Raw genomic sequence first — 26,069 nt, forward strand, 5'->3', positions numbered from 1 at the left:
ATTTCGCGCTAAAATTTTTACTGCATTGACATGTAACCATAAAATGATATATTTTATTTCAAAATTTTTAAAACCCTGAAAAAGATAAATTTACTGAAACTGACTCATAAAGATACTGGTATATTATATTTAAACTAATGATTAATAAAATATTATCAATTATGTTATGAAAAAATATTTTACAATATACTGGTAATTTCGAATAAAATACTAGAGAAATGAATAACAGTAAGAAAAAATCCTTGAGCAGGTAATTCATTTAAAATAAATTGAGTTTCTTGTTAATATTCTAGATATTATAAATATACCTAGTCAAGGTTTTATAAAATATGCCATTTTTTCGGAAAAAAACATTTTAAGAGATTATATTGTATCGATTTCGCAAAATAAGTTATTTAAATCTACTGTCGTATTTAATAAATTCTATTTTGAAAAATCAAAAACAAATAATAAAAAGTAAATTTTAGCACCTTAATAATAAAAACCAAAATTGTCTGGTATATATTTTGTTTAAGTTGTAAATCATTTCTACCTTTTAAATACTTATATATATATTTAAAAAAATTATAATATATAAATTTAAAAATAAATGAGGTTATATTTTCTCAAAATTAATCTTTGAATTTATTATTATTATCATGGGCATTAATTTTTTTTTTGTTTATTTTCTTATCTAACAAATATAAATAAATATAATATGTCATTTTTTAATCGACTGGTTTATCCTAGAAAGTAATCCATATGCGAATAATAAGTGTCAATATACTTATACCTCTCAAAATTTTAATTCCCAGAAGGTATATCTCGATCATCAATGACCATTATTTGTTTAATTGTCATCATTTTTTAGTGATAATTGTCCTTAAATTTATATATTAACAATTCAAGGTCCCTGTCATAAGCAATCGAGACTTCTATCATTTATATTTTAACAGAAACCATCACATTTAGAGAGTAAAAAGATTACAATTTATTTATTTTATTTCTCAAATAATTTTTACAAAGATGTTATAGGGAGGGATTTAAAGATTTCTCCCTCACATAATTATCCAAAATATTAACACTTTTTAAAAGAGAAGTTGTTAAATCTTTTACTAAAATTTTAATATTTGATGAATCTAAATGTAAGATAATAAATAGCTTCAGGGTATTTAAATAAAAGGTATAAAAAATAAAAAATTATTATTTTTTAAATAAATCTTTTTTTTAAAAAAAAATAAGTTGATACTTATATACCATATCCTAAATATTTTTCCAATTTTTATTTTGATAAAATAAAATAAAATTTCAATTTTAAATAATAATATTTTGAAGAGTGTTAATTTTAAAAAAAAATTCTTCAAAACCATAGGGGGAAAATAATTAAAAATTTTACAAAGAAAAATCTAAATGTATTCTTCCGAAATTCCTGACAAATAAGTGAATATTGTTTATAATTAATTATTTCAAAAAAATAAATAAACCATGGTGTTTTAAGAATTTAAGATGAAATTTTTGATGGAAATTAAATGCAGATCTCTGATATTAGGTTGGATTTATAGTCTATATTAAAAACGGCTCTAATTTTTTAATAATTAGAAATTATTATTTGCTAAATTTTAAATTAGATTTGCCAAGTCTATAAATGAAAAATTTATAAAATTTTATTCACAAAAAAAGGATTTTTTTTAACTTAAAAATATACCCTGAAGTCCTGTAAAAAAAATTTCAGCTTGGCTCCCGAGATCTGCATGGACGGAAAAATTTAATTAAAAATATAAATTATACTCAATTTTATAAATATAAACAAGTAAAATGAGTAATTGCTTTCTCCTTATCACGAATAAATTTTAATCACTATTTTATTTTTTTTAAGACAAGAGAAAACAAGTCCGAGCTCTGCAGGATTTTTAAAAATATAGGCCTTCGGTCAGCCCGGCCCTATAATATTTTCAAATTTAGGCTTCTACAGGGCTCTTACTATCTACCCCTTTTTATTTGTTTCCTTAACATCCTCCAAAGGTTTTTCAAAACTTAAAAGAATTCTCATTCTCGCGAAACTATACATAGTAAAAATAGTAATAACTTTGGCAAAAAAATAAAAATATCAAGTAAAAAAATTATTTTAAACTAGTGTTATTAAAATTTACATTTGAGAGGTAACTGTACAAATTAATCAAAAAATGACTAATTTGTAAAAAGTAACTGGTAACTAGTTTCATTTGAAAATGTTGCATAAACTATTTTCAAATTTCAAGTCCAAAATGTACGCTACTTTTTATCCCAAAATAAGCTTCCCCTATACTAAATTAACTTCCTACAGGAATGGTTGATATTAATGAGACATTATATTTTAAAAGCAGGAATTTTAAATTTGGGACAGCATCACTTATTCTTTCTTTACATTCCAAAAAATGCAGAACTAATTACTTCGCGCAAGAAAAACCTTTTTATAAATAGTTTTGATTATGATTATATTAAAACTCTTAATAAATAAAATAAAATAATAAATAATTATATATTTTGTTTTTGGTATTATCCAGAGATGACTTGTTAATAAATTAAATAACTTTTTTAATAAGTAAGTATACTAATTATTACCATTGGAAAAAAATATTATTTAAATTTATAGGAACACGTTTTAAATTATAAGAATAAAAATGCTATGAGAATGTTTTCCAATAAATTAAAATATATTGTTTTAAATTAAGTGTATATTTTTTATCAAATTTATAGTAAAAGACGTATAAGGATTCGTGATCTAATCGGGCCTAATTTTTAAAGTTCGACCTGAATTTTTTTTTAAAAAAATTCCGAGTAGATCCCAAACAAAATATTTTTTATTTATCCCGAAATATTTAAAAAAATATTAGACTCGACCATACTAAAATTATTATTTTAAAACGGGACGGGTCATTTCAAATCTAGAGGGGTTGGGGTTAGAATAATGATGTTAATAATATGTTTGTTCTCTAACTGCCCTTATCTTATTACAAAAATATAAATTAACTTTTAAAGTTATGAATGACTAGTAAACAATATAATGATGAAAAGGAGGAGAATGAGGCTCTATTTAATTTAGCATCAAGCACTTATGGTAATAATTCTGCCAATGCTCATCAAACATTGACTGCATCCCATAGTGGAATATTGAAGCAATCCAAAAATGCCCTTTATAACAATAATAATTATGATTACAATGGATCTAGGCTTTTCGATGATTCTAACAGAAACGAATTAATTCCTAACTCTAGGTAAATTTATATATGTAATATATTAAAGCAAAACAATTATTTTCTCATTATTGATTAATATTAAGACATATATTTTTAAATATAAGGTTGTTTGCAAATTAGCTAGATAATTGTCGAATATTCAATGATTATTTTTTAAATCTTTATTTTTGCTTACTTTTCAATTTTTTTCTAAAATATCTTACTATATTCTAGAATAGAAATTTTTATTTATGTATCTGCGTATCTGAAGCATTGGGGTAAAGTTATTTTAAGTAAAATATTTGTTAGCATGCAAATAATAATTATAAATATATTTAAAATTTTTTTTAAATAACATCTGGCGGTAAGAAGCTTAAAAGTATGAGCGTTGCTAAGGACTAGAGAAATTGCCAGCACGGATACGTTGGTACAGTTAATATCTATTATAAAGGGGTATAATAAAAAAGAGTCATTATTTAGTAGATTTAAATTTTAATGTAAACATATTGAAACCTAGATTTGTGCATATTACAAATTTATTACTTCAAATATTGGATTTTTTTACTAGAATAAAATACTTTCTGAAAAAAATCCCCTTTTCCCTTGAATATAAGGAATTTAGAAATTCCCAGTAGCAACATTTCAATAAAAATGGAGATTTGCTCTTATGACAACACGTTTTACAACCTATTAAAAAAAAATTTTAATTGATTTTGAATAAATAATCTTTAAAAAGGTAGGGAAGATGTAATATGAGTACTAACTATATTCTAATGTATAGTTAACATTAAAAAAATGTGCTGCAACATATTTATATATTTTATGATATACCCCATTAATTATTTGCTAGATTGTCTTATAATCTTATAATTTCCTCTGAGTTTTCATGAATATTTATTATTTGAAGTCCATCCCATATGAGAATATTACCTAAGTTTTTGTATTTTTTCAATGCTCTTCTTAAAGTGTCTTCGTAATATTAAATTTAATCTATTGAAAATAAACATATAATAAAAGGGGCTACAAACGCTTCTAATTCCACATCTTGGTTAAAATCTTTGTAAAAGTATCTAAGCTTTGGCATAACCATTTAAGTGGAAGAGAGATAACTTAACAAATTCACTAGTTTCCGTAAATATTATTTAAAGCAAATAAAATTATTCCTCTAAAATAAAGAAAGAAAAAATGATTAGATAAATAAAATTAAAAATAATAGATATATAAAAAAATAAATAAATAAGTAAAAAAATAAGAAAGAAATAAATATGCCAATATTAAATTACTCCCTGGACAAATATTGCAGATAGAAATCCTGAAAGCCCTATTTCCCAACCTCATAGGAATTTCCATCTTATGCTTATCATTCTTTTCATATTGTACATACATATTTATTTATGTTTAAGGTTATCATAATTTTTCAAACAAAAACTATAAAACAGAGATTTACACTTTAAAAATATAATATCCTTAATTTTACTTTAACCACATAACTATTTCCAAAATTTTATCTAATGTGTACCAATTTATTAGTATATCCAAACATTTAAAACAAAAATATTACTTGAATAACATATGATTTTAAAATTTAGTTCACAAAAGTTAGTTACTAATTTTAGTTATGAAACTTGGACATTTACGATTAATAATATTAATTAGAAATCCATATACTAAATTAATAACTAATTTAGTCGTGCTAGGACGAGAATAACTATTATAACAATTGTTTTTCAAAACCTTTTTTACCCCATAAACAGGCAATTTAGCATTTAACATAGCTTTTGCTGTGTAAAAGACACGTTGAACTGGTGCCAATGATTGAAAGGTGGTAGTGTTATATTTAATTAAAGAGCATTTTAATTGTTGTAATTTGTTAAAATACTTAAATTTCATCTTATGATTATTATATATTTATTTAATTATTATACAAGACAGCTAAAAATTTTATCTTATTAAGACCATATCATATTAATAATTCGATAGTGTCCAAAAAATTTATATCTTTCCTAATCATTAAATTTCCAACACTTCTTCGAAATAATATGTTAATATTGAAAGAGTCTATATTTCAAAACGGCCTGCCTATGCTTCATTTTATATTCTATGAGTCTTACAAATTTTTTACATCAAGCTATTAGTGGTGACAGCTACTGATTAATATCATCCCTTGTTTATTATATTCGAGTCATGCAAAAATCATCAAAATGGCTTGTTTTCGTTGTTAATGATAGCGGCAAGGCCATTTAATTGTGGATATATAAAAATATGAATTTTGGTTACTGTAGGATTTTGTAACTTAACTGCTTATAATTAATGTGGTGATATTTTGATATAGTATGATTATTTAATTAACCACACAAAAAGTTAATATGATGTGTGTTAGCTTTGTGATATAAATTTTTATTTCTACTGTTCTGTGGTTGTATACGATTTACATAATTATTTCCCTTTTTGTATAAGAAAACGTTAAATTATATATGGTGATAATTATATATTATTATTCACTTTATTTGCATTTAAACATATAAAGTACTACTGATATTCTTAATTCTAAGTTAAAATTCCTTGGAGAGTAAGGTACCACGCGAGCGCAGGAATATACAGCAATTGTTTTCATGTCATGACTAATCATCAATTTTTCTTTTAATAAGAGGCTCTTAGTCTTCAGTAACATACCTTGCGACGTCTTAAATACCTAATATACGAGTGCAGACATAATACAGGGTTCCTTCCATACCAGCTTGCAATTAGCCGGTGCCCCTATCCTTCAGAATTATAATTATCAATATTATTTTATTTGGTTAAAGTATGTATAAGTAGAGTGAATAATAATAATATATAATTATCTACAAATATAATTTACGTTTGCTTGTATAAACAATAAAAATAATTATGTATATCGTATATAACCGCAGAACAATAACAATAAACATTTATATAACAAAGCGAATATATATTTTTTTAAATTGGTATATATTAACTTTCTTGTTGTTAATTAAATATACGTACTATATTAAAATATATACAACAAATGGGTTACTCGACTATTTCTTCTATCATATTTGATGTAGGATATTATACTTTTCAAATAAAGAAAGCCACCTACCATGTTGTAAAAATTTGGGTATTTAAAAAAAATGGAATGACATTCTTACAATTAAAATTTAAAATTAATTTTGTGTAATATTATAATATAAATAATTTGAAAGGGGGTTATTTTTTTAATTTGGCTACGAAAATATTTCTCCACTATTATTGTTGGAGAAGTTTATCTGATTTATACAACATTGCAATTAGTTATATAAAATTGGTAATATTATAATTTTTAATATAAAAATAATTTATAAGGATATAATTTATATTTTGATTTGATCTAAAAAATTTTATATAAATCCGAGCCTAAAAACCTTCAATATAAATATTAGTTGAAATATATTTCATTTAACTAACCTTCCCCTTAAGAAAATCCTATATATGCCTAAAGATCTAAGCGCTTTATAGGCATTTAAACAAATGAGATAAATTTTATTTAAACTGATAATTATTATTTATAGAAAACTATTAAAATTATAATAAAAATATATTAAAATTATAATAAAAATATATTAAAATAAAATAGTTTTAAAATATGCATTAAATTTAAATATTCAACAATAACTTTGATATATTAAATTCAAGAATGTTTATATTCTATTTACTAAATTATAAGAAAAAGAATAAATTTTTTTAAAATTATTTTTTGGAGCAGGGTCTGAGTCTATATTTATCACAATCATAGCTTATAGGTCGTGGGTTTGACCGACAGGTCTGCAATCTAATCCCATCAATGCCATTTATTTAAAGCAATGATTTAAATTTAAATTATATAATAAAATTATACAAAATATATTTCATTAAAAAAAAGGTATTATGCATCATCCTATCTTTTCGCTAATTCTCCCCCTTACACGTCAATTACCTTGCCTCCACCGCCTAGTCATGGAATTTTAACAAATCGAAACCGTGTGACGTCATCGCAACTCCAACCTATATCACCTTTAATAACATCACAAAAAACACGAGCTCTGAATAGGCCACCCAGGAAGCATGAATCAAGCGAAGATGATTCTTATGATGAAGAAACAGAAAACGAGTACCCTCCATCATCTGTTTATTTTAAATTGGACGACCACAAACCTTACCAAAGTTTTGTATCGAATCAACAGAATAGAAAAGATAATGAAAGGGACACGGAATATGATCCTATCAAAATTAAGGATAAAAAAGATAGAAAGAGAAAAAAAATCAGTTGGTTTGATAACCTTTTCAAAAGCAAAAAAAAAGGATATTATTTGAAAGGTAAAAGTAACAGTATCGACTCTGATTATTATTATGATAAAGAATCAAACAACGCAAATATACTTTCCAAAAATGCGACCCTAATTAATAAAATTAATTATGAAAATGATATTTCAACTAATTATGACAGTGTAATTAACCAACTAAACACAGATGGATTGTTTCTAACTAATTCCACCAATGAAAGTCCTGACAATAAGGAATTGGGTGAATATAAAGGCAACATGGGGAATAACAATTCGCAACAAAATATAAAACCTGTTAATTTATCCCTTAGTTATACTTCCAGCACAGTTCAATCTGAACCATATTTGAGAGGTTTGACACGTGTTACATTATTTATATTTATTCCTTCATTATCTCTTTAGAGGTAAATGGGTTTTTAAGCACCACAATTTTTTTTAATAATTACTTAAAATCCTTTGAGTTATCATCTCTTTAATTTTTGGTATTTAATACAAACATATCTATATCATAAATTATGATTAATATTATCAAATTTAGTCATTTAGTTTTTTATATTTTTCTATGATTTATTTATTTTTCTGGTTCTAATGTATCTTTATTTGAGTAAATATATAAAAAAGAAAAGGGATTAGCTATTTTTTTCTAAGACAAAACTAATAAAGATGATAAATTTAGGAAAACAAAAAGATTAGGATAAAGATAAAAAAATAGTAAACAAAAACTAGGAAGGAGAAGGAAATATTACATGTTTTTACATAACTCATATTCAAATCTTCTTAATCACCATAAAAAAAATAATCGAAATACACAATTTCCGGTTGAATAATATCGTTATATAAGATATCTTTTTATAAATATATTTTTTTAAATATATTATAATGGTTTTTTATTTATTTTTAACATCAATTGATTTTTAAAATTTTGATCAGACAAACAAGAGTGCTTAGTGCACACAGCTTTGCTGTGCTAAACACACATTCAACCAGCACAGAGGATGGGAGGGTTGTATAATTAATACTGGATAAATAAACATTTTAATTCAGGGAATTTATTAAAAATTTAAGAATAATCTTATTTTGAAAAGCTTAATTCATCGTCAAAAGAATATTCATTGGATCTTCATCCAATTTTTTTATTAGAAATAAACAAGTCATTTTTTAAAATATTTTGATAGTTATCATGGGAGTGAGATTTATTAAATGTATTCTTATTCTTTCTCTAAAATCGAATTAGCCAGAGGAACTGGCTACATAACCTAAAAAATTATATCCATCGTCATATATTATTCATCTATGAACGAGTTGTCATTATTTGAAAACCTCTGTAAATTTATTAAAAGGTTTGTCAAAATTTGTGGCCATTCTTCTTAATAAGACTATAATAATTTCACGCAGTTATAGAAGTTACATATCAGATATTCCATTTTTTCCTTAAAAATTACTGCACAGTATCGAGGATTGTTTATTCCACAATTGAGATTAAAATATTTGAGGATACAATTTACACTTACAAAGTGTAAATTTCTACCTTTAGTTTTTTCATAGGTGTAAAAAAATGCTTCAAATTAAAGCCAAGGCAGGCTTTACTCATTTTCATCTGAAAAAAATTTACAATTTACATAATATTCTTTAAAAAATAAAATATAATATTAATAAAAATATAAATTTATTTACAATGATTGATTCAATATTAATTAGATTAACAATCGACTAAAATTTAACAACAAAAATTTATAATAAAAATGAAAGAAGGTGGTTGATTTGAATTAAAAACTCGGCTTAAATTATTTTTAAAATTTAATAATAAATAAAAGTAATTTTATAATACAAAAAAATTGTTTCTTCCATATTTTTTAAGAAAATTTTGAAGTAACGAGTGATGTTTTGTGTTACCATTACTCAAAAAAATTCCGTTACTCGTTACCTCTAGAAAATGATTACGAATGGCGTTCCTTTTCTTCATAAAAGGTAACGCCGTTTAACAGTTATATACTCATTTTACTTTAGAAAATAAATAAGTTCATTTTTCACCAAAAAGTAACGATGTCAACAATGTTTTTTTATTAACCTTAAACCCTGCCTAAGAATGAATGCAAGAAAGTAAAAAAAAAAATTTTCAAATTATAACAGAACTTTTAAACAAAATGGAGGAAAATGTTGATGATCATAAAAATTATAGGGATACAAGAAATCCTCCCACCAAGAGAGTACAAATGAGTTCAGATCTTGATATTATACCTCCGTTGACATCCTTTAATTATCCTACTCCGCATCACAAAAAATTTGACGAAAAAGCACACTCTAAGGAGGCCTTTAGGTAAATAAAAATCTAATGATTTTGCGCACATCGGAATAATTTTTATACATTTTGAAGAAGCTACTTGATTAGGTTTTATCTTAAAAGTATCTTGATTAAATAAGAATATAAATAAATATTAGAATATAAATAGGATAAATATAAATGTAAATAAGGATTTAAAAAAAATTATTTTTAATTGAATTTCTCAGGAAAAACTTTTTCTCTAAGCTAAGTTACCTGTATGCATTGGTGTTAATAGCGATTGGTTTTAGCCTACCCGTTTCTGAAGCAATCGCTGAAAATTTTCCGATTAACTACCATGAGGTTTATATAATCATTTATTATTATTTTATAAGATGTCTTTTAATAGTAAAAAAGTTATAAAAATTAATATACTTAAAAATTACATGAATCTCACCCTTCTAAATATGATTTTTTTAAATTTTTTATTCATCCGATATTTACCTGTACATAGAGATATAAGTTTGATATTACTAAGATTAATATATATATTTCAATAACATTTTTTTATAACTCCTGTAACTTAATTATTATTGGGGATCGAATTTTGAAATAGTTAGATTTGATTCATTATTAGGGTTCATTCAAAATTTACCAATAGTGATAACAAAATATGGTATTCAAAAAAATTTTATAATTTTTTAAAAACGTTATAAATTTAATCATTATCAAGGTATATTACGTTTACTTGTACGGGGTGAGCATATGTTTTTTTCTGTACACTTACTTTTTCTTGATCCGATTCTATACTAAGACCGATACTAAACGGAAAGCCAGCGTTGTTTTAATGCAAAATAGAAGAAATATTGACAATGATGCCGCAAAATTATTAATTAAAAAACAACGGGTAACAGAATTTGAAAGTAGCACGGGGAGCTTCTACCTAAGAATGGGTGCTTTAGGTTTACTTACTATTTTTTCACATTTAATTATTATTTTTGCATGCATGAGGCTTGCAGGAAATTTATTTCTTAAATAACTATAATTATTGTATTAAATATAATTTTTTTAAATTAAAATATATAGTTTACAAAAATTTATTTCGAAAACCTATTTTCTATGTGATTTTAAAGCATATTTTTTTATTCAATCATTAGAATTAGCCTTTATGAGTTTAAGAATTCCAAAAGTATAAAATGTTTTTGCTTTAAATTTAAACCAATGATTACCTACATAGAGTAAGACTAATAAAATGAAACATTATTTAAAATAAATATTTATTTTAGAATTTATGCTAGTTTTTTTATATTTGAAGTTTATGCTAACAAATCACCTAATTTGCCCACTTCATAACTAAACCACTATTAATTAAATATTGGCTTTACTGTTACTGATTAAAGAGTGATTTACACTAAAGAGGGTTTTCTTTTTTATAACTTATTTTATTTTTTAAAAATTGAGCACGAAAATTCGGCGTTGATAATTCACGCAGAGTCTTTAGTACCTATCAAACGGAGTTGTGATTTATTATTAATTTATTAGTATAAAATAAAAGGATCATTAAATATAAGTCATCTTGAGGCTGCGTTCTAATGACCATCTAAGTGAGCGAGTGGGCCAGCAGGTTTAATTTTTTTAAAGAACAGATGGTTTAAAAAATTTACTTTGTTATTTAAAATAATTTAAATAAACATTTTAAAAAAATATGATCTTTGAAATTTCAATATTTTTATTACCAAAGCACCGATGACTGATGATATGGGTTTGGAAGCAATTAATTAAGTAGAAAATATATCAAAAACATGTTAGATTTGATTTGCATGGAAGAATATAACATCGTGGATAAAAATCTGATTTTACCTATTTCCCCAAAATCAAAGAGAATTCAATTAAAGATGATTAAATTATAAATGTAATGTTTGAAATAAGATAGCATCCACGTCAAAATTAAACAACAACAGATGGTAAGATGTGGCTGTTACATATGAGAGCATTACCTAATGACATAAAATATTTAAATCTTATAAAAACGAATTTTGGTATAATTAAGTTTACAATTTATAAACAATTATTTAAATTACTTTTTTTATTTATTATTATAATGGTTTCACTCTTTATTTAAATATCTCATTTGAGTAGAGGATATACTTCAAACGGATATCCTACTTTGATATGGAAACGACAAGAAAAAGATTTATCAAAGCTATCAAAATTAGCTAGAAAAATATTGGCAATTCCAGCACGAACTAGGAATTAGTTGCTGGAAGATTTTTAGTATCAATAAATATGAATTTTATATTATTACATAAATATTTTATTAGATCAAATAAATTCAATATCCATAATTTAAATTGAATATTTTTTTTTATAATATAGCAATTTCCTAAATTATAAAACTGTTTTGTAGGGATGTAGCGATGAAAATACTTCATTTTTTTATTAGATGCTTAAAAATAGAGAAAGAATGAGCTTATTTAAATTTTTTATGTGCGGCGCGGGTTAAAATTTTTTCATAAATAATGGACGGGCGGGCAAAAAAATTTTGATAAATCGGCAGGCGAGTGCGTAGAATATCTTAGAGTAAAGGCCGGGAGGGCGGATATATTTTTTTAAAACTATGGTCGGAAGGGGGGAGGGATTTTTATTTTTACAAAGATCTCAATAATATTTATATATTTTTAGTAATAAAAAAAATTGATTCAATAAATAAACAAATATTTATACCCTGATTTCTTTGGTGGACCAATTTAATTAGATAAGTTGATCCAAAAAATCAAACAGGATTTTGACAGTTAAGCAAATAGTTCGGTTTGTTTCAGTTTTTAGTTTAAAATTTTATATAGGTTTTGTTCAATTTCGGTTTTTTGAAGAAATTCATATCTGTTAGGTTTGGTTGGGTTTCAAATTTATAATAATTCTTTTCGGTTATTTCCGGTTTTTATTAATTTGATTTTTTAAATAAAATTAATCATAGAAAATTTTTTTAAATTTTTATTTTCATATTTCCTTATTTAAATTAACCATGAAGATTATTTCTTATCTAATTAACTAATCATTTGCTTAATCTCTATATTAATTTGCGTATATAGAGTAAAAACAATAAACTTGGAATTTATGGATATGAAGATAATAGCGAATTTAAGTATAAAAAATTTTAATTTGAGAAGAAATCACGAATATTAATTGCCACCAAGAAAAATTAAAATTTTAAATTTAGATTAATAATTTGAAATTAATTATTTTTAATATCGTTATGAACTGGATCGGTTCAAAAATATTTATCAGTTCGGTTCACTCTTTTTTTATTTTCTTTCTAACGGTTTAGTTACTGTTCAGAAAATTATAACGGTTTCATAGCAGTTTCGCGGTTCGGTTTGAAACCCTGATTTAAAGATAATTTTTATTTTTTAGATTAATAGAAATATTTTAAGAATTTTTAATAAATCTATAAAATGAGTCAGTTTAAAAAAAAATACTTTTAAGTTAATAGCTATTTTCTAAATTGATACTATCATTAGATATGATTGGAAAATGCCAATCTCTAGGATGAGACTTCCCTTTTAATTTAATTTTTTTTGATATTATTAATTTTTTTTATTGATATTACACAATTAGTAAATAAAATTGTTATGAAAAAAATGAAGAAATAATTAATTGACCAACCTTCAAAATGACTTTAATTTAATCTTTATTTACTAATAAATTTATAATAAATTGCAACTGCCGAATTAGCTCTGAATTATTGTGCGCCAAATTTTTTGTCCCGAATAGACGTGATACAATATGAATATCAAAATATTTAAATAAACACTGCATGGTAACAATTCATATTTAGTAATGGCATAATCAGGATTTATCAAAGAAGGGGCGGGGGTTATAAAAGCCCCCAAAAATCCTATTTTCCGGGACATTACTGATTTAACCGTTATTCTTATTTTGCTTTTTTTTAAAAATAAAAATGTCTTGTCTTTATTATTATTAAAATAAAAATAATAAGGTTTTTTAATATATATGTATATAAGCGGTTTTCCAATAAATATCTTTATAATTTTGGTTATTTATCTACATTATAATATAATTATAATATTGAAGTAAATACTTAGTAAACGATTATGAATTAGAAAAAAAAATAATAATATCAAGAAGACAATAGTGAACATAAATAATAAAATAATGTAAAATACATAATAAATAAAAGCTAAACCAGCACAATTATTCTCCTCTAATCATCAGGAGAGATCAAATTGATAAAACAAACATATTAGCCTTAAAAATAGGTATTGCGATCCTCTGCTTTAAGTAAAAGCCTTCGCAAGGTTCTGCATAATTTTTCCTGATTAGGAAGCCAACGTCTTTAAAAATCTTTTTAGACAAATCACCATATATTGTTAAACTGGAGGGGATGATTGGTATGAATATATAATTAGAAGAATCAGAGCTGGTGATCTTAAAATTTTGAGCTCTGTTCAGAGCGTCCTTGTTAAAATTGGAAGGGGAGTTCGTGTCCAAACAAGAAAAATCAAATATTAAAAACTTTCTTTGTGACCATAAAATTCGTGTAACTCCATCAGGACGCTTACCATAGAGAAGAGACAAGAAGGCTCTAATGAAGTAGGAAAACCAGCTGTGCAATATGATTTGATTGCACCTCGAGTGCCGAGTCGACCGATTACAGTTGCAATGTAAAGGAGGAAGCGCTATATTGTCATCATCAGTATGACATTTGCTGCATTTCTATGATAATGAAAAAGGAATGTTGAGCCTGTTACATAGAGCATAGCTGAGCTAGTGATTGTCCAATTCAGGTTTAGGATTGCTAGATGGAATAACATCTAAAAATTCATATCCCAGATCCTTGATAAGTTCAATGAATGTGGACCTAGTCAAAGGTGAAAGACTCGATAAGGTAATCAACGGAGTTTTTCACAAGTGGTAGATCCAAATCCTCTGTTTTACAGAAATCGAAAATATTGTTGTAGTTGTTTCGGATTTTTCCCACTCCGTCCTAGCTGTATTCAAAAAGGGATCGTGGATTGACAGATGTTGGTCAATTAATCTATGTGCCTGAAGGTGGCTAGCAATGAACGCACTTATTGAGATCGACAGTGGGGATCTTATACCAAGTCCGTTGAAGAAAATTCTAATTAAAAAAAGCCTTGTGAGCCGAGAGACAGGGAAAAATGCTTTTTAAATTTTTAAATAATCGTTCATATCGCTTAAAAAAAAAGAATTTGCTGACTCCTCACTAATGGGAGAACCCAAATGAGATAAATTTTTAAAGGGGACATGCTTAAAGCCAAAAACGTTTAGTGGAATTGTATTGATTTCACAATATTCCGTTTTGGTTTGGTTAATTACAAGTCCGAGACTGTCAGTGGAGACCTTAATATTAACAGCCTTTTCCACCTCCGCTATATCGCTCCCATTATAAATGTATCATAAATGTAGGGGTAGGGAGCAGTTATTTTTTATACAAAATAATATGGAGCCTAGGGGATTACCCTGTTGTATACCATCAGAAGAAGTTAAGATATAATGCCCAAATACCAAATGAGATGGTTTTTATAGGATGAAAAAATATAGTTTGTAAAAGTTGGGAAATGTTTTATTAATTGTGAAATTATTAATTTTCTGTGAATGCTATTGTAAGCATTTCTAAAGTCGATTTTAGCAAGGTGTTGAGCTATTGTAACATTCTGAATATAAATACGAGTTATAGGCACAGCCGCTTCATATCCTGAGCTCGTTCCAACAACTAATTGAAGAGGAAAAAGTATACTAGAAATTTATGCAGAAATCCTGCTAGCTATAAGCTTGGAACATAATTTCCTATTTACAGCACCAACGGCTATTGGCCTGATATCACCATTCTTTTTCTCAGGCATCAAAAAAGAGGGCCCTTACGAAATCTGGGACGTCTCCATTGATGACCTTGTTGCATAATTGAGTTATTTTATTAAATAAAAAGGTTAGACTGTTAAGGATGGGAGTAGTTAAATCTTGAAAGAATAAAGGTTTGTTGCCTTTAAATCCAGGGGCCGCGTTCTTCTGAAAAGATCTCACTGATTTAAGTATTCCTTCCGAGGTGAAAATTGGAGAAGGGTTCTTGATTTCACAAATCATTATAGCTTCCGGTGTTTGGGGATGCTTATCTAGTGTCCACTGGAACAAGTGTGTCAAAGGAGGTACATAGTCTAAGTGCACTATTTATGTCCAGATTGTTTATTTTGTTAACGATTAGCTTCATCTTGAATTTTAAATCGTCCTGTTTATGGTTGCAGGTGTGAGTTAATCATGTGGTACATAATTGATATTAAAGATGCTAGTTTAATATTCATAGTGAAAGAATTACCATTCAGTATATAATATTTGTATTTTATCTTCGTTAAAATGACTGAATAATTGGAAGCACTAATTCTAAAATCTATGTCAATGTTTTATCCTTTATTAGTATATATATAACCAGTTTCAGTTTAGTAGACTTTATAAGCAAAATAAAAATTACCTCATGTTTTAGGTATGAAGTGAAAAAATCTCTTGAAAACATTAATTCTGAAACTTATACCAAACTGTTAAGTAGTGATTTGTTAGTATTTTTTTGCTTTATTTATTTTTGTAGATAGATTAAACAAGAAAAAAGTTTAAATTGGTAGACGATAGTTCAAAGTAAACATATTATTCAAAATAAATACTACAAAGATTGGCACCATGCTAAAATAAAAATTATGGAAGTAAGACGCGCCAATATGTAATATCTGATATTAATCCTTACTAATTCATCAATCAGTTTTTCCAGTTATTAAATAAAAAGTAGTTATAAGCTCAATAAAAAATGGCAGGTCTTAGACTATCTTAAATGTAGGATTTTAAATTAATCAACCTAAAGGTTTTTCGCCGATTCAAAATATTTTTGAATCTCATGATTCTGTGATCTCCATAAATAGTATTGGTTCTTTTCGGTGTATTTAATTGGTATAGAAATAAAATTGTTTAAACTAATTATATTTTAAATCGAGTTATATTTACAAAAAATATTTATGAATCTGTTTCATAATAAGACGCAGACCTAAATATGAAGTTTGCCAATCTTATAAAATCTAATTTTAAGCTTAGGCCAATATGAATGCTTAAAGAGTCTATTTTTTAGGTTAATCTTCAATCCGTTTTAAACTATATAAATAAAAGTTATAGATATCAAGATTTAAGATAAATTATATAACATATATGTGAAATGTGATACCAAGATGAAAATGAAATCTATTTTACTAGTTAATTTTTTACACTAGAATTAAGGTGGGACGATTGGGTAAAGAAAGATTGCTATACCATACAAAATATGGCGTCTTTGGAAGTGTCCACTTTTTAAATTATTTTAAATATATTTGTAACAAGTTTTTTATGTTAAAATTTTATTATAAAATTAAAGGTGTCTATATTTATAATTCGCAGATTTTAAGATTTCTTCACTCAATTTTTTAAATACAAAAAGAAAGAGAATATTTTATAGAATTAAAATAAGGCGGTGGTTATCAAATTAAAAGAAATAGAAGCAAATTTTTGACATCAATGATAAAGTAAAATGAACCCCTCCCCTCCCCCTTTTTTATACTATTGATAATTTATGTTTAATATCACAAATTTTTTTCATTATTTAGTTTAATGCCCTAATCAAAATGTGGTATTTAAAAAATAAAATCATCAATTTAAAAAAGCATTTGGGGGTGGAAGCATGATATATAGTGGATTGCAATTCAGCGAATTTTTCGATAGCAACTTTTCGGCCAAATGCTTAGATATTTTAGGAGGCCTAGTACCGGCAATGAATTTGTTATTCACCTTCATTCAAACCTATTTCATATTTTCGCATTCCAAAGTGGGTAATCCCTTTCTTAATTTATAAGTATCTTATTATAGTGTCAAATTTAAATTTCAATTTGTCTATTCTATATGGTTATTATCGATTGTTTATATTTAAAAATAATATAAACAATGTTCCCCGTATATAATAATACAGTTAGCTCGCGTTCAATACTCGATTTGCACGCCGAAATTTCAATCGTCAGAGGCGGTTTTTTTTAAAAAAATTTATCGCCACTAAATGGAACGCAAAATTAGCCTCCGCCTAGTAAATTGGCGATGACGTCAGCTTCACTACATTGAATTTAATTTATAATTCAATGTAGGGAACTTGGATTATATTGTTCATAAAGAATTACTGCTATAAAAAAGATGAAGCAATTATTACAAAATATTTAAAGGTAGTTTTATATCTGTAAAAAATAAAACTACATTTAAACATTTAGAAAACTTTATATATTTTTTATAGTAATGAAATTTTATATTAACAATATATCCCCAGTATTCTCTATTTTATCATTTAGAATTATTTAGGCTGAGTAACTTTATAAAAAAAATTTAGAAAGAAAGAAAAAAGTACCCTAAAGATATTAAATCCAGACTAATTTTTACCAAATTCAAATTCGCCTCCTCTAACAGATTTATTTTTAATTTAACTTGGCACTCTTAGTTCCAATATTCTTAATATTGTTTAATTCTTAAACCATTTACTGTCCTTCCCCTATATATATTGATATTCTTCTCATTCTCTGAAATAGACTTAAAAATTTCTTTATACTCAGGTCAGAGACGTATATCAGTAATAATTTGTAGATTTTTATTAAAATAAATTTATATTTAAATTTGAAATGCTAACAAAATATAAAGTAACAAAATATAAATAAATTAATCACATTTATTTGGATTATAATTGTCGCGAATAAACAGAATTTTGTCGAGATTAATGTGGCATAAGTATTAATCCAGCAATGTAAAAAAGTGACTGAAGCTTCCTAGCCTCTTCTTGGAGGAGAATTTTACAAACTATTTTAGCAAAATATGAATTGAATATTTACCTATTCTTCAACTTGAATCTCTCTCTGAATTTCTATCATGTTCTCTATGTTCTTTAATTTAAACGTCTAATTAAAAAATTGCAACGATCTCTCTTAGAATTCAAATTTCTAAGATTTTGAAATATTAGATTAAGTAGTGTCAATTATAATGTTCAAAATATTAACTTTTAAATATTTTATATTAAAAATTATTATTTAAAATAATTTTTTGCAGTTCGATAAATAGAAACTTATGGATTTTTCTTTTCAGATTAATTGATTTGAATATTTGCTTCTATTTGACTAGAAATAATAATCATAAATTAATTGTTCATCCTATATGGGATGAAACTAAAACTCTCTGAATTTATTTAGTAATGTAAATAGTCCGTCAAGTAAATCTCATTCGTTATTGAAAAGGTTTAAAGATTGCTTCCTTATTTAGCATTAGCACATTATTTATAGGAATCTTGACACCACGGATATATCATCATCCGGTAAGGACATTTAATTATGGTATTTAAATTGGATCTGTTAATACTTCCACATATATTTATTATTAAAGAGAGAGTGTTATTTAATAATTGTATATAGGGAAAAAGATAGGTCCATTAATATAAAGATAAGGTTAGGGTTAGGGCATGAAATTGATATTTAAATATAATGTACGAATGAATTCTTGTAAATTTAAATATAATATATTAATGAATTAATGTATATGATATGTATCTATTATATACCAATACCATACAATTCATATTTTTTTTTGGATATAAGATTTTATTAAAATAAAATATTTTACAAAAATACAAAATTTTTACAGACAAATTAAATCTGACAAAATGATAGTATAAAAATAAAATCATGTCCAAAATATAATTCTAGAAAATTCAAGAAATTTAACAATCAACAACTTCATAATACAAAGTATAATAATAGATATAATGGAAATATAAAATGCAAATGATTATATGAGGAAGAAGGGGGGGGGGATTTCAAATAATTTAGGGAAGAAGAAGAAAATCTAGATTAATCGGGCTCCTCAGGGAATGAACAAGCATGTGAAATTAGATTTTATAATCTAAATTCCTATGCGTTGACATAAGTAGACGCCTTCATTTGGGTCTCCGATTTAGTTCTTAAGGCTCTGCCAATCTTTTTAATTAGGCTAAGAGCCTGACTTCCAAAGTATGTTAAGGTTGTCGTGACAACTGGTACGAATTTATACTCATCTGGAATATTCACATATTTATTTGTTTTAAAATCTTCGGTGTATTTTAAAATGTCCTTATTGATGTTAGTGGGTGTAGAGGGGGTCAACGCAGAAGAAATCCCACGCTAGAAATCGGCCATTCTCCCAAGGAATTTGTGTAATTCCATCGGGTCGTCTCTTATCCATAAAGAGACCTGGGGGTTCTAAAGTGGCATAATTATATTTTATTAATTTTAATATTCAAATTTAAAAAAACATATTAATTTAATCAAATATCTTTTTAAAAAGTTTACATGCTGCACCTCCGCCTTAGAAAAAATTCGCCGTGAGTCAGGCGATGTGGGTTATCTGGGGGCTTTTCCGGGTTGGGGAAAACTGCCGTTAGCCGTCAATTGAACTGACGGCGCACAAGTTTAGTCACTACTAAATGTGTGATATCTTACAAAAGTCGCATATGATAGTTTTCTTCCTGAAATCCTTTTTTAATTTAGAACGCTTTGTTGAGGGCTTTTTATAAAGAAATATTATTTCGCCGAAGATGTATTCCAGCATTTCCTAAATTTCAAATAATTTTATGATCCTGTCATTTTAAATTTATATATCGTCAATACACGGATTGAATATGATATTAATCAGATAAGCAAATTAATTGTACACCCTGAAATCCAACTTTTCAGGCCTTTTCCACAAAACACAATTTATTATAATCCCACCCACAAGAATTATTAAAGGAAATCCTAACACTAAAAACTTAAAAAATCATAATAACAACAATATTATTATTTTTAAAACTTACTATGTTCCATTTAATTTTTTTATATTAAATTCATCATATCGTTTAGTAATTCCTTATGTCTAATTCAATAGAAGGTTGTTGTTATGCTATGTATTAAACAATAATTTATTATATTATTTAGATCTGCATACACAAATACAAAACGTTGGCAAGATTCGGACTTATGCATGTTGTAGCCACCAATCTATGTGTATGGATTATTACGCTCGTTAGGCAAACTATTGAAGAGATCGAATGGTATCATCATGAAATAGAAAGCAAACCTAAAAGTCACGCTAATACCACAGAGTTTGTAGCTCGAAAATTTTTAGGTAGATCTCTCTCTTTATATATTAAATTCATATTTCTTAAAGTCGTATATGACTTTATACTTTTTCTGAAAAATATTAAATGTGTTTCTGTAAACTGGCAAATTTATAAATACCTACTATGATACATTTTATCTTATCGTCATCCATATTATACCTATCACTCGGGAGAACTTGCTGTCATTTAAAATTGTCATACAATTTGCATAAAATAAGTCACCGTTTTCAAATTATCATTTGTGACCCAGTTAATTTTTTTTATTAAATGTAAATCCCTGCTAAAAATGGTTCGCACCCCGTCAAAACCTGTCCCACATCTTCAAATTTATTTATAATTCAATTTCAAGATATTAAATTACCAGTGGTGTAGCCTAGATTAATCCATGGGGGGGGGGGGGGGGGGGTTAAAAATTGGGAAGGGGGGGGGCTTCGCCCTCAAACCGTATTTTAAAAATTTGCCACTTTTGTGCTTTATTGGTGTCTAACCACATAGTAGCCAGCATAAATGAAAAAAATATTAGTAACAAAATTTTAGCCAAATTTATGATTAATACGCAATTGAAAGCATTATTCTGAAAATTTTATCAATGTTTAGTCAATTGTAAATTAATTCAATCCATTCGATGTAGAAAGAAGAATAAAATCGTCCCCCAAACCTCCCATTTTTTATGATCACTCAATATATCTTATTCTATGTTAAAAATAATTATTTAAATTAAATTTTTGCATATAACAAAATTTTGCAGAGAATTTCATTATAGATTTTATTTATTATTTATACAATAAAATAAATTTCAAAATGTATAAATTTTATAAAGATTATAAATTTATTCTAAATAACTATATTTAAAAAAAATAGAATTACAATAAAGTATGAGTAATTCTTGTGCGGTATTTAAAAAAATCTACAATTATAATATAATTAATACAAATGAATTTATAATAAAACATAAATAATTCTTATTAGAGATCCGCAAAAGTAGGAAAATAGGAATCGGGCTAATATTTTTAAAATAAATTTGAGCCGGGTTGGGTCGGGCCTTGGAAGTTTTTTAAAATATATCTAAATATATCAATTTTATGTTAAATTTTTATTTAAAATAAAAATATTTGATTTTATTTATAAAAACTAGACGCCATATAACATATATCTTTTATTTTAAGTAATTATAAAAATGAATTTCTATATTTAAATAAATTCGGGCCAGGCCGACAAAACTTTTTAAAAAAAATTTGGGATTCGGGCCGGCAAATTTTTTTAAAATAATTTCGGGCAGGGCCGGGCTTGATAAATTAGGCCCGATGTAGATCACTAATTCTTAGTGCAAATGCAATATTTTTATTAAAAATAGTATAATATATAAATATTATGACTAAGAATTCATTATAATTACGTTTTGAATATAAAAATTTTATGACTAAGATCATTAGCAATTTTATAATTTGAATTTATAAAGAGAGGTCTACTTTTCTCTGAGATTTGACTAATTCATCTAGAATCAAATTTTTATCTAGAATAATCTCCTTATATATATTTGATATTACGAATCCATTTAAATGGCTTTCATCGGTGCTATTTCTTAAATAGGTTTTTAACCTTTTCAAAGTTAAAAGACCATTCATTAGTGCAGGTGCTAATTGGTAAGGTAGCTAAGATAAAAGGCAATGTTTTGATATTGGGCAGGGAATCTAAAGTGCAATTATACATGGAAAGGGCCTGTAAAGCATATTTTGGTCTTAAAGAGTACTCTATTCTGTCAAAATTTTTATACCAAAATTCGACATCACAAAGTAATTTATCATATGATCCTGATAATTCATCAGAATAAAATTGAGATTTTCCTAATATCCTCTCGCGTTTCATGTGTATTTAGACTCAACCGGCAAAAGAAAATAAAAGTTGTTTAAAATAAAATTGTGACTAAATAATCTTTCCTTTAATTGAAATAAAAATGTATCAATAAGGGGAGTAAATCCTCAATCGTAGATGCATCAATATTTAAGCGATTGGACTATTACGTTTAAATTTTTTAATTTCAAACATATTAGCGATCACCTTTACTTTTTCATTATATTTACCAAATTAAATAATTTTTCTGTTATTTAAAAATTATAAAAAATCAATTAAAATTTTTAAAACTATCTAATTAGTTTAACAATATAAATTTTATTATTAAATTTATAAATATCTAATTTAACTATGCGAAAAAAAGTTTACAATATATTTTTATTTTTATATAATATTTTACATATAATTTTAATATATATTTTTAAACCATGTTATCATTAAAAATTAAAAAATCTTATTTGTTTTTTTAAATATATTTCATTTACAATCGTATATAATTTTATTTATAAATTTAAACCATGTTTTAAATAAAATTATACAAAATTGAGATTACTTTATCATAGAATTGATATTTAGCCTGAGTATATAATTTATAAAAAAATTTATTAGTAAAAATGTAAAATAAAATAAGTTACTTTTGAGGTGTTAAAATATAATTTGCCTATATAAAACTTTTCTGAACATATTTCTGTGAAACATTTTAAAAGCATCGTATTATAATACATTTGTGTTTTAAATTTCAAATATCAAATTTTATTAAGTAAATAATTTTAAGATATTTCCGGTTTCCCCTATTAATAACTGGAAAAATAGAATTTTACATTATTGTTTATAATTATCTAAATAGATAATAATTAATTTGGCTTGTTTGTATAGTAAGAAATAAATACTCAAATGTTGATAGAACTTCAAAGGAGTTGAAGAAGTGATGAACTAACAAATCTAAAATCAATCATATAAATATAACGTTTTACTGGCCAGTGTTAGCCAAATATTGATATTTAAAGGCTAGTTTATTATTTGAAAAGAATTGTAAAATGAACTATAATACTATTTAATTATTCCAGATAGTGTTCCTGATTTTAGTAACCTTGGAAAGGGTTATATGAGAATTACATTAATCTTTAGAAGATAAGAGAGTGCGGAAACATTTTTGCTGAGAAATCCTAAAATATTTATCTGAAATGCTCTCTTAAGTAAATGATTCTCTTCTTTAATTGAGATTCCCAAATAAATCCAAATTTATATTTTGTTTTATTAATTATAGATTGTCAAAAATCAAAAAAGGATATTATCATGAGTAAAATTGTAGAAGATGCTGGACCATTTTTATACCCTTGTACAATAGAGTACAGTTTAATATGTGCTGCAATTTCTTACGTTATGTGGAAAAATATTGGAATAGTTCCTAGATTTAGAAAGTAAACTTTATTTGTAATTTCTTTTAGGCATAAATTGTAATAAATAGTTCTTATCGTAAACAATTAATTTAACTAAAGGTTTCAAGTCCATTTTAAAAAAAATGAATTTCCCTTTATTTTTATTAAATTTATTGTAAAAAAAAATCAACATCTTACATTCATAAAATCTCACTGAAAAAATTAACTAATATATTATTGTATCACAAAGAAAACATAAAATTCATGAAGAGATTTCAATACTCTATTTCGGTTTTCATAATCCAAATAATTTTCACCATATTGATATTTGACATGTATATAATATAATATTGTCATAATATATTTTATTAAACTAAATATATAATCTGCGATTCTACATTCATACATTGGCTAATTGGCATTTGATATTATCCAAAATTATATAATATATATCATATAAAAATACGAAATTAAAACACATCTTTTAACAATTTATTTATAAAAATGTAAACTTAGGTCTCGACGTGCCCGAAATTCGTACACCGTCAACTGCGAGGGAGCTAGTCGTGGTCTATTTATGGGCCTCAGCGTCTTGGTATTCTCAATCATAACCCTCATTCTTTTTTTTGTGCTTATAGATAAACGTGAGTATTTTATATTCGCCGTCTATCTTAACCAGGTAACCGAAATATCGGTTTACCTCGTGTCACTCGTGAGCATATTTGCTGCCTTTCATAAAATGCGCCCTCTAAAATATGTAGACGTCCGCGATCGTGAAAAACTGGACAGCTTACTTTTGTCAATCGCCGTGGCTGGTGAGTATTTTTTTGCGACGTTTAGCATAGTGAGTGCTGCCGCTTCTGCACCTATTAAAAACTCTCATGATACCCTTAAAAATGACGAAGTCAACGGAGCGCTCAGCCCCAAAAGAACTTTACTCTTAATATCTTCCCTGATTAACGTTATCCAGTCAACAGCTCAAACGGTGTTCATCGTCGATGCTCTAAATCGTTTTTGCATTACTGAGAAGGATGAAGCGGAAAAGCCTGGGCGACAATATGTGACTTTTCTAATAGTTTGCAATTTCGCTATGTGGGCTTTCAATACTTTTGCCAACGAACGCACAAGAACCAACCCCATACAGGTAGAGTTTTATGGGTACATAACATGGAACATTATAACCCACATTTGCACTCCACTGTCTATTTTCTATCGATACCATTCTACCGCATGCTTGGCTGAGATCTGGAAACAAGCTTACAAAACCCACATAGAAGATTTTGTTTAGTACTATAGTATAAAACAATGACATAAAAGGATCCAATATAAATTTTAAACTACTCTTGTTTATATAATTTAAATAAAATACAAACTTATATATACTATGCAACAGAATATATTTTTATGGTTTTTGACAATTGATATCCGGAACTTTACATAATTAATATTTTTGTTCCATAAATATTTGTTATATTTTTAATACAAAAAAATGTTGTTTGAAATAGGAACACTAAAACGTGTTGCTATAATTTTTGTTATTTAATTTATAATTTATAGTTGTAGGAATAATATGATCTAGTTTATATATATTCATAAATAAATATATGTTACCATAAGGGATCATTAAAATCAATAATTTCTATACCTATTATTTATTTCTAATCATTTTATATTTTAGTTTATTTGATAATATATTTACAAAGGTTATCGCTTAAGAAGAATAGGCTGTTTCAGTCTGAGAGCAGCTAAATCGAATGTAAAAATGTTATGTTTGACTCATATGATATACATATCGTTTCTTTATTTTTAATAGCTTTATTTTTACCTTCCTGTCCAACTGATAGATATGTCTTCCTTACAAAGATTTTAGAATACGAA

At 25.8% G+C, this 26,069-nt stretch overlaps 1 protein-coding gene across 2 annotated transcripts; it reads left to right on the plus strand.

Annotated features, from left to right (window-relative positions):
* The first annotated feature begins 1,280 nt into the window (after nucleotides 1-1,280).
* LOC135922758 (proton channel OtopLc-like) lies at nucleotides 1,281-25,663 on the plus strand. 2 transcript variants are annotated; one of them, XM_065457250.1, is made up of 10 exons: nucleotides 1,281-1,419; nucleotides 2,998-3,233; nucleotides 7,096-7,847; nucleotides 9,626-9,812; nucleotides 10,004-10,118; nucleotides 10,489-10,717; nucleotides 17,468-17,628; nucleotides 20,777-20,966; nucleotides 24,080-24,233; nucleotides 24,708-25,658. In XM_065457250.1, the coding sequence occupies exons 2-10, from the start codon at nucleotides 3,004-3,006 to the stop codon at nucleotides 25,477-25,479; spliced, it is 2,790 nt and encodes a 929-aa protein (XP_065313322.1). In that variant the 5' UTR covers nucleotides 1,281-1,419; nucleotides 2,998-3,003; the 3' UTR covers nucleotides 25,480-25,658. The 2 variants fall into 2 exon arrangements, with proteins under 2 accessions (XP_065313322.1, XP_065313392.1); XM_065457320.1 differs by lacking the exons at nucleotides 9,626-9,812; nucleotides 10,004-10,118; nucleotides 10,489-10,717 and having other exon boundaries at nucleotides 24,708-25,663.
* Nucleotides 25,664-26,069: the final 406 nt, after the last annotated feature.

Source organism: Gordionus sp. m RMFG-2023, chromosome 1 (assembly GCF_954871325.1).
Source record: "Gordionus sp. m RMFG-2023 chromosome 1, tfGorSpeb1-WG-v2, whole genome shotgun sequence".
NCBI lineage: Eukaryota > Metazoa > Nematomorpha > Gordioida > Chordodea > Parachordodidae > Gordionus > Gordionus sp. m RMFG-2023.

Bases quoted from the DNA above. Each gene is read 5' to 3' on its own strand.
- LOC135922758 (XM_065457250.1), top strand. From the start codon at position 3,004: ATGACTAGTAAACAATATAATGATGAAAAGGAGGAGAATGAGGCTCTA. The intron at 17,629-20,776 runs GTGGGTAATCCC...TATATTATTTAG, and splicing joins TCATATTTTCGCATTCCAAA to ATCTGCATACACAAATACAA. The intron at 20,967-24,079 runs GTAGATCTCTCT...TATTAATTATAG, and splicing joins TGTAGCTCGAAAATTTTTAG to ATTGTCAAAAATCAAAAAAG.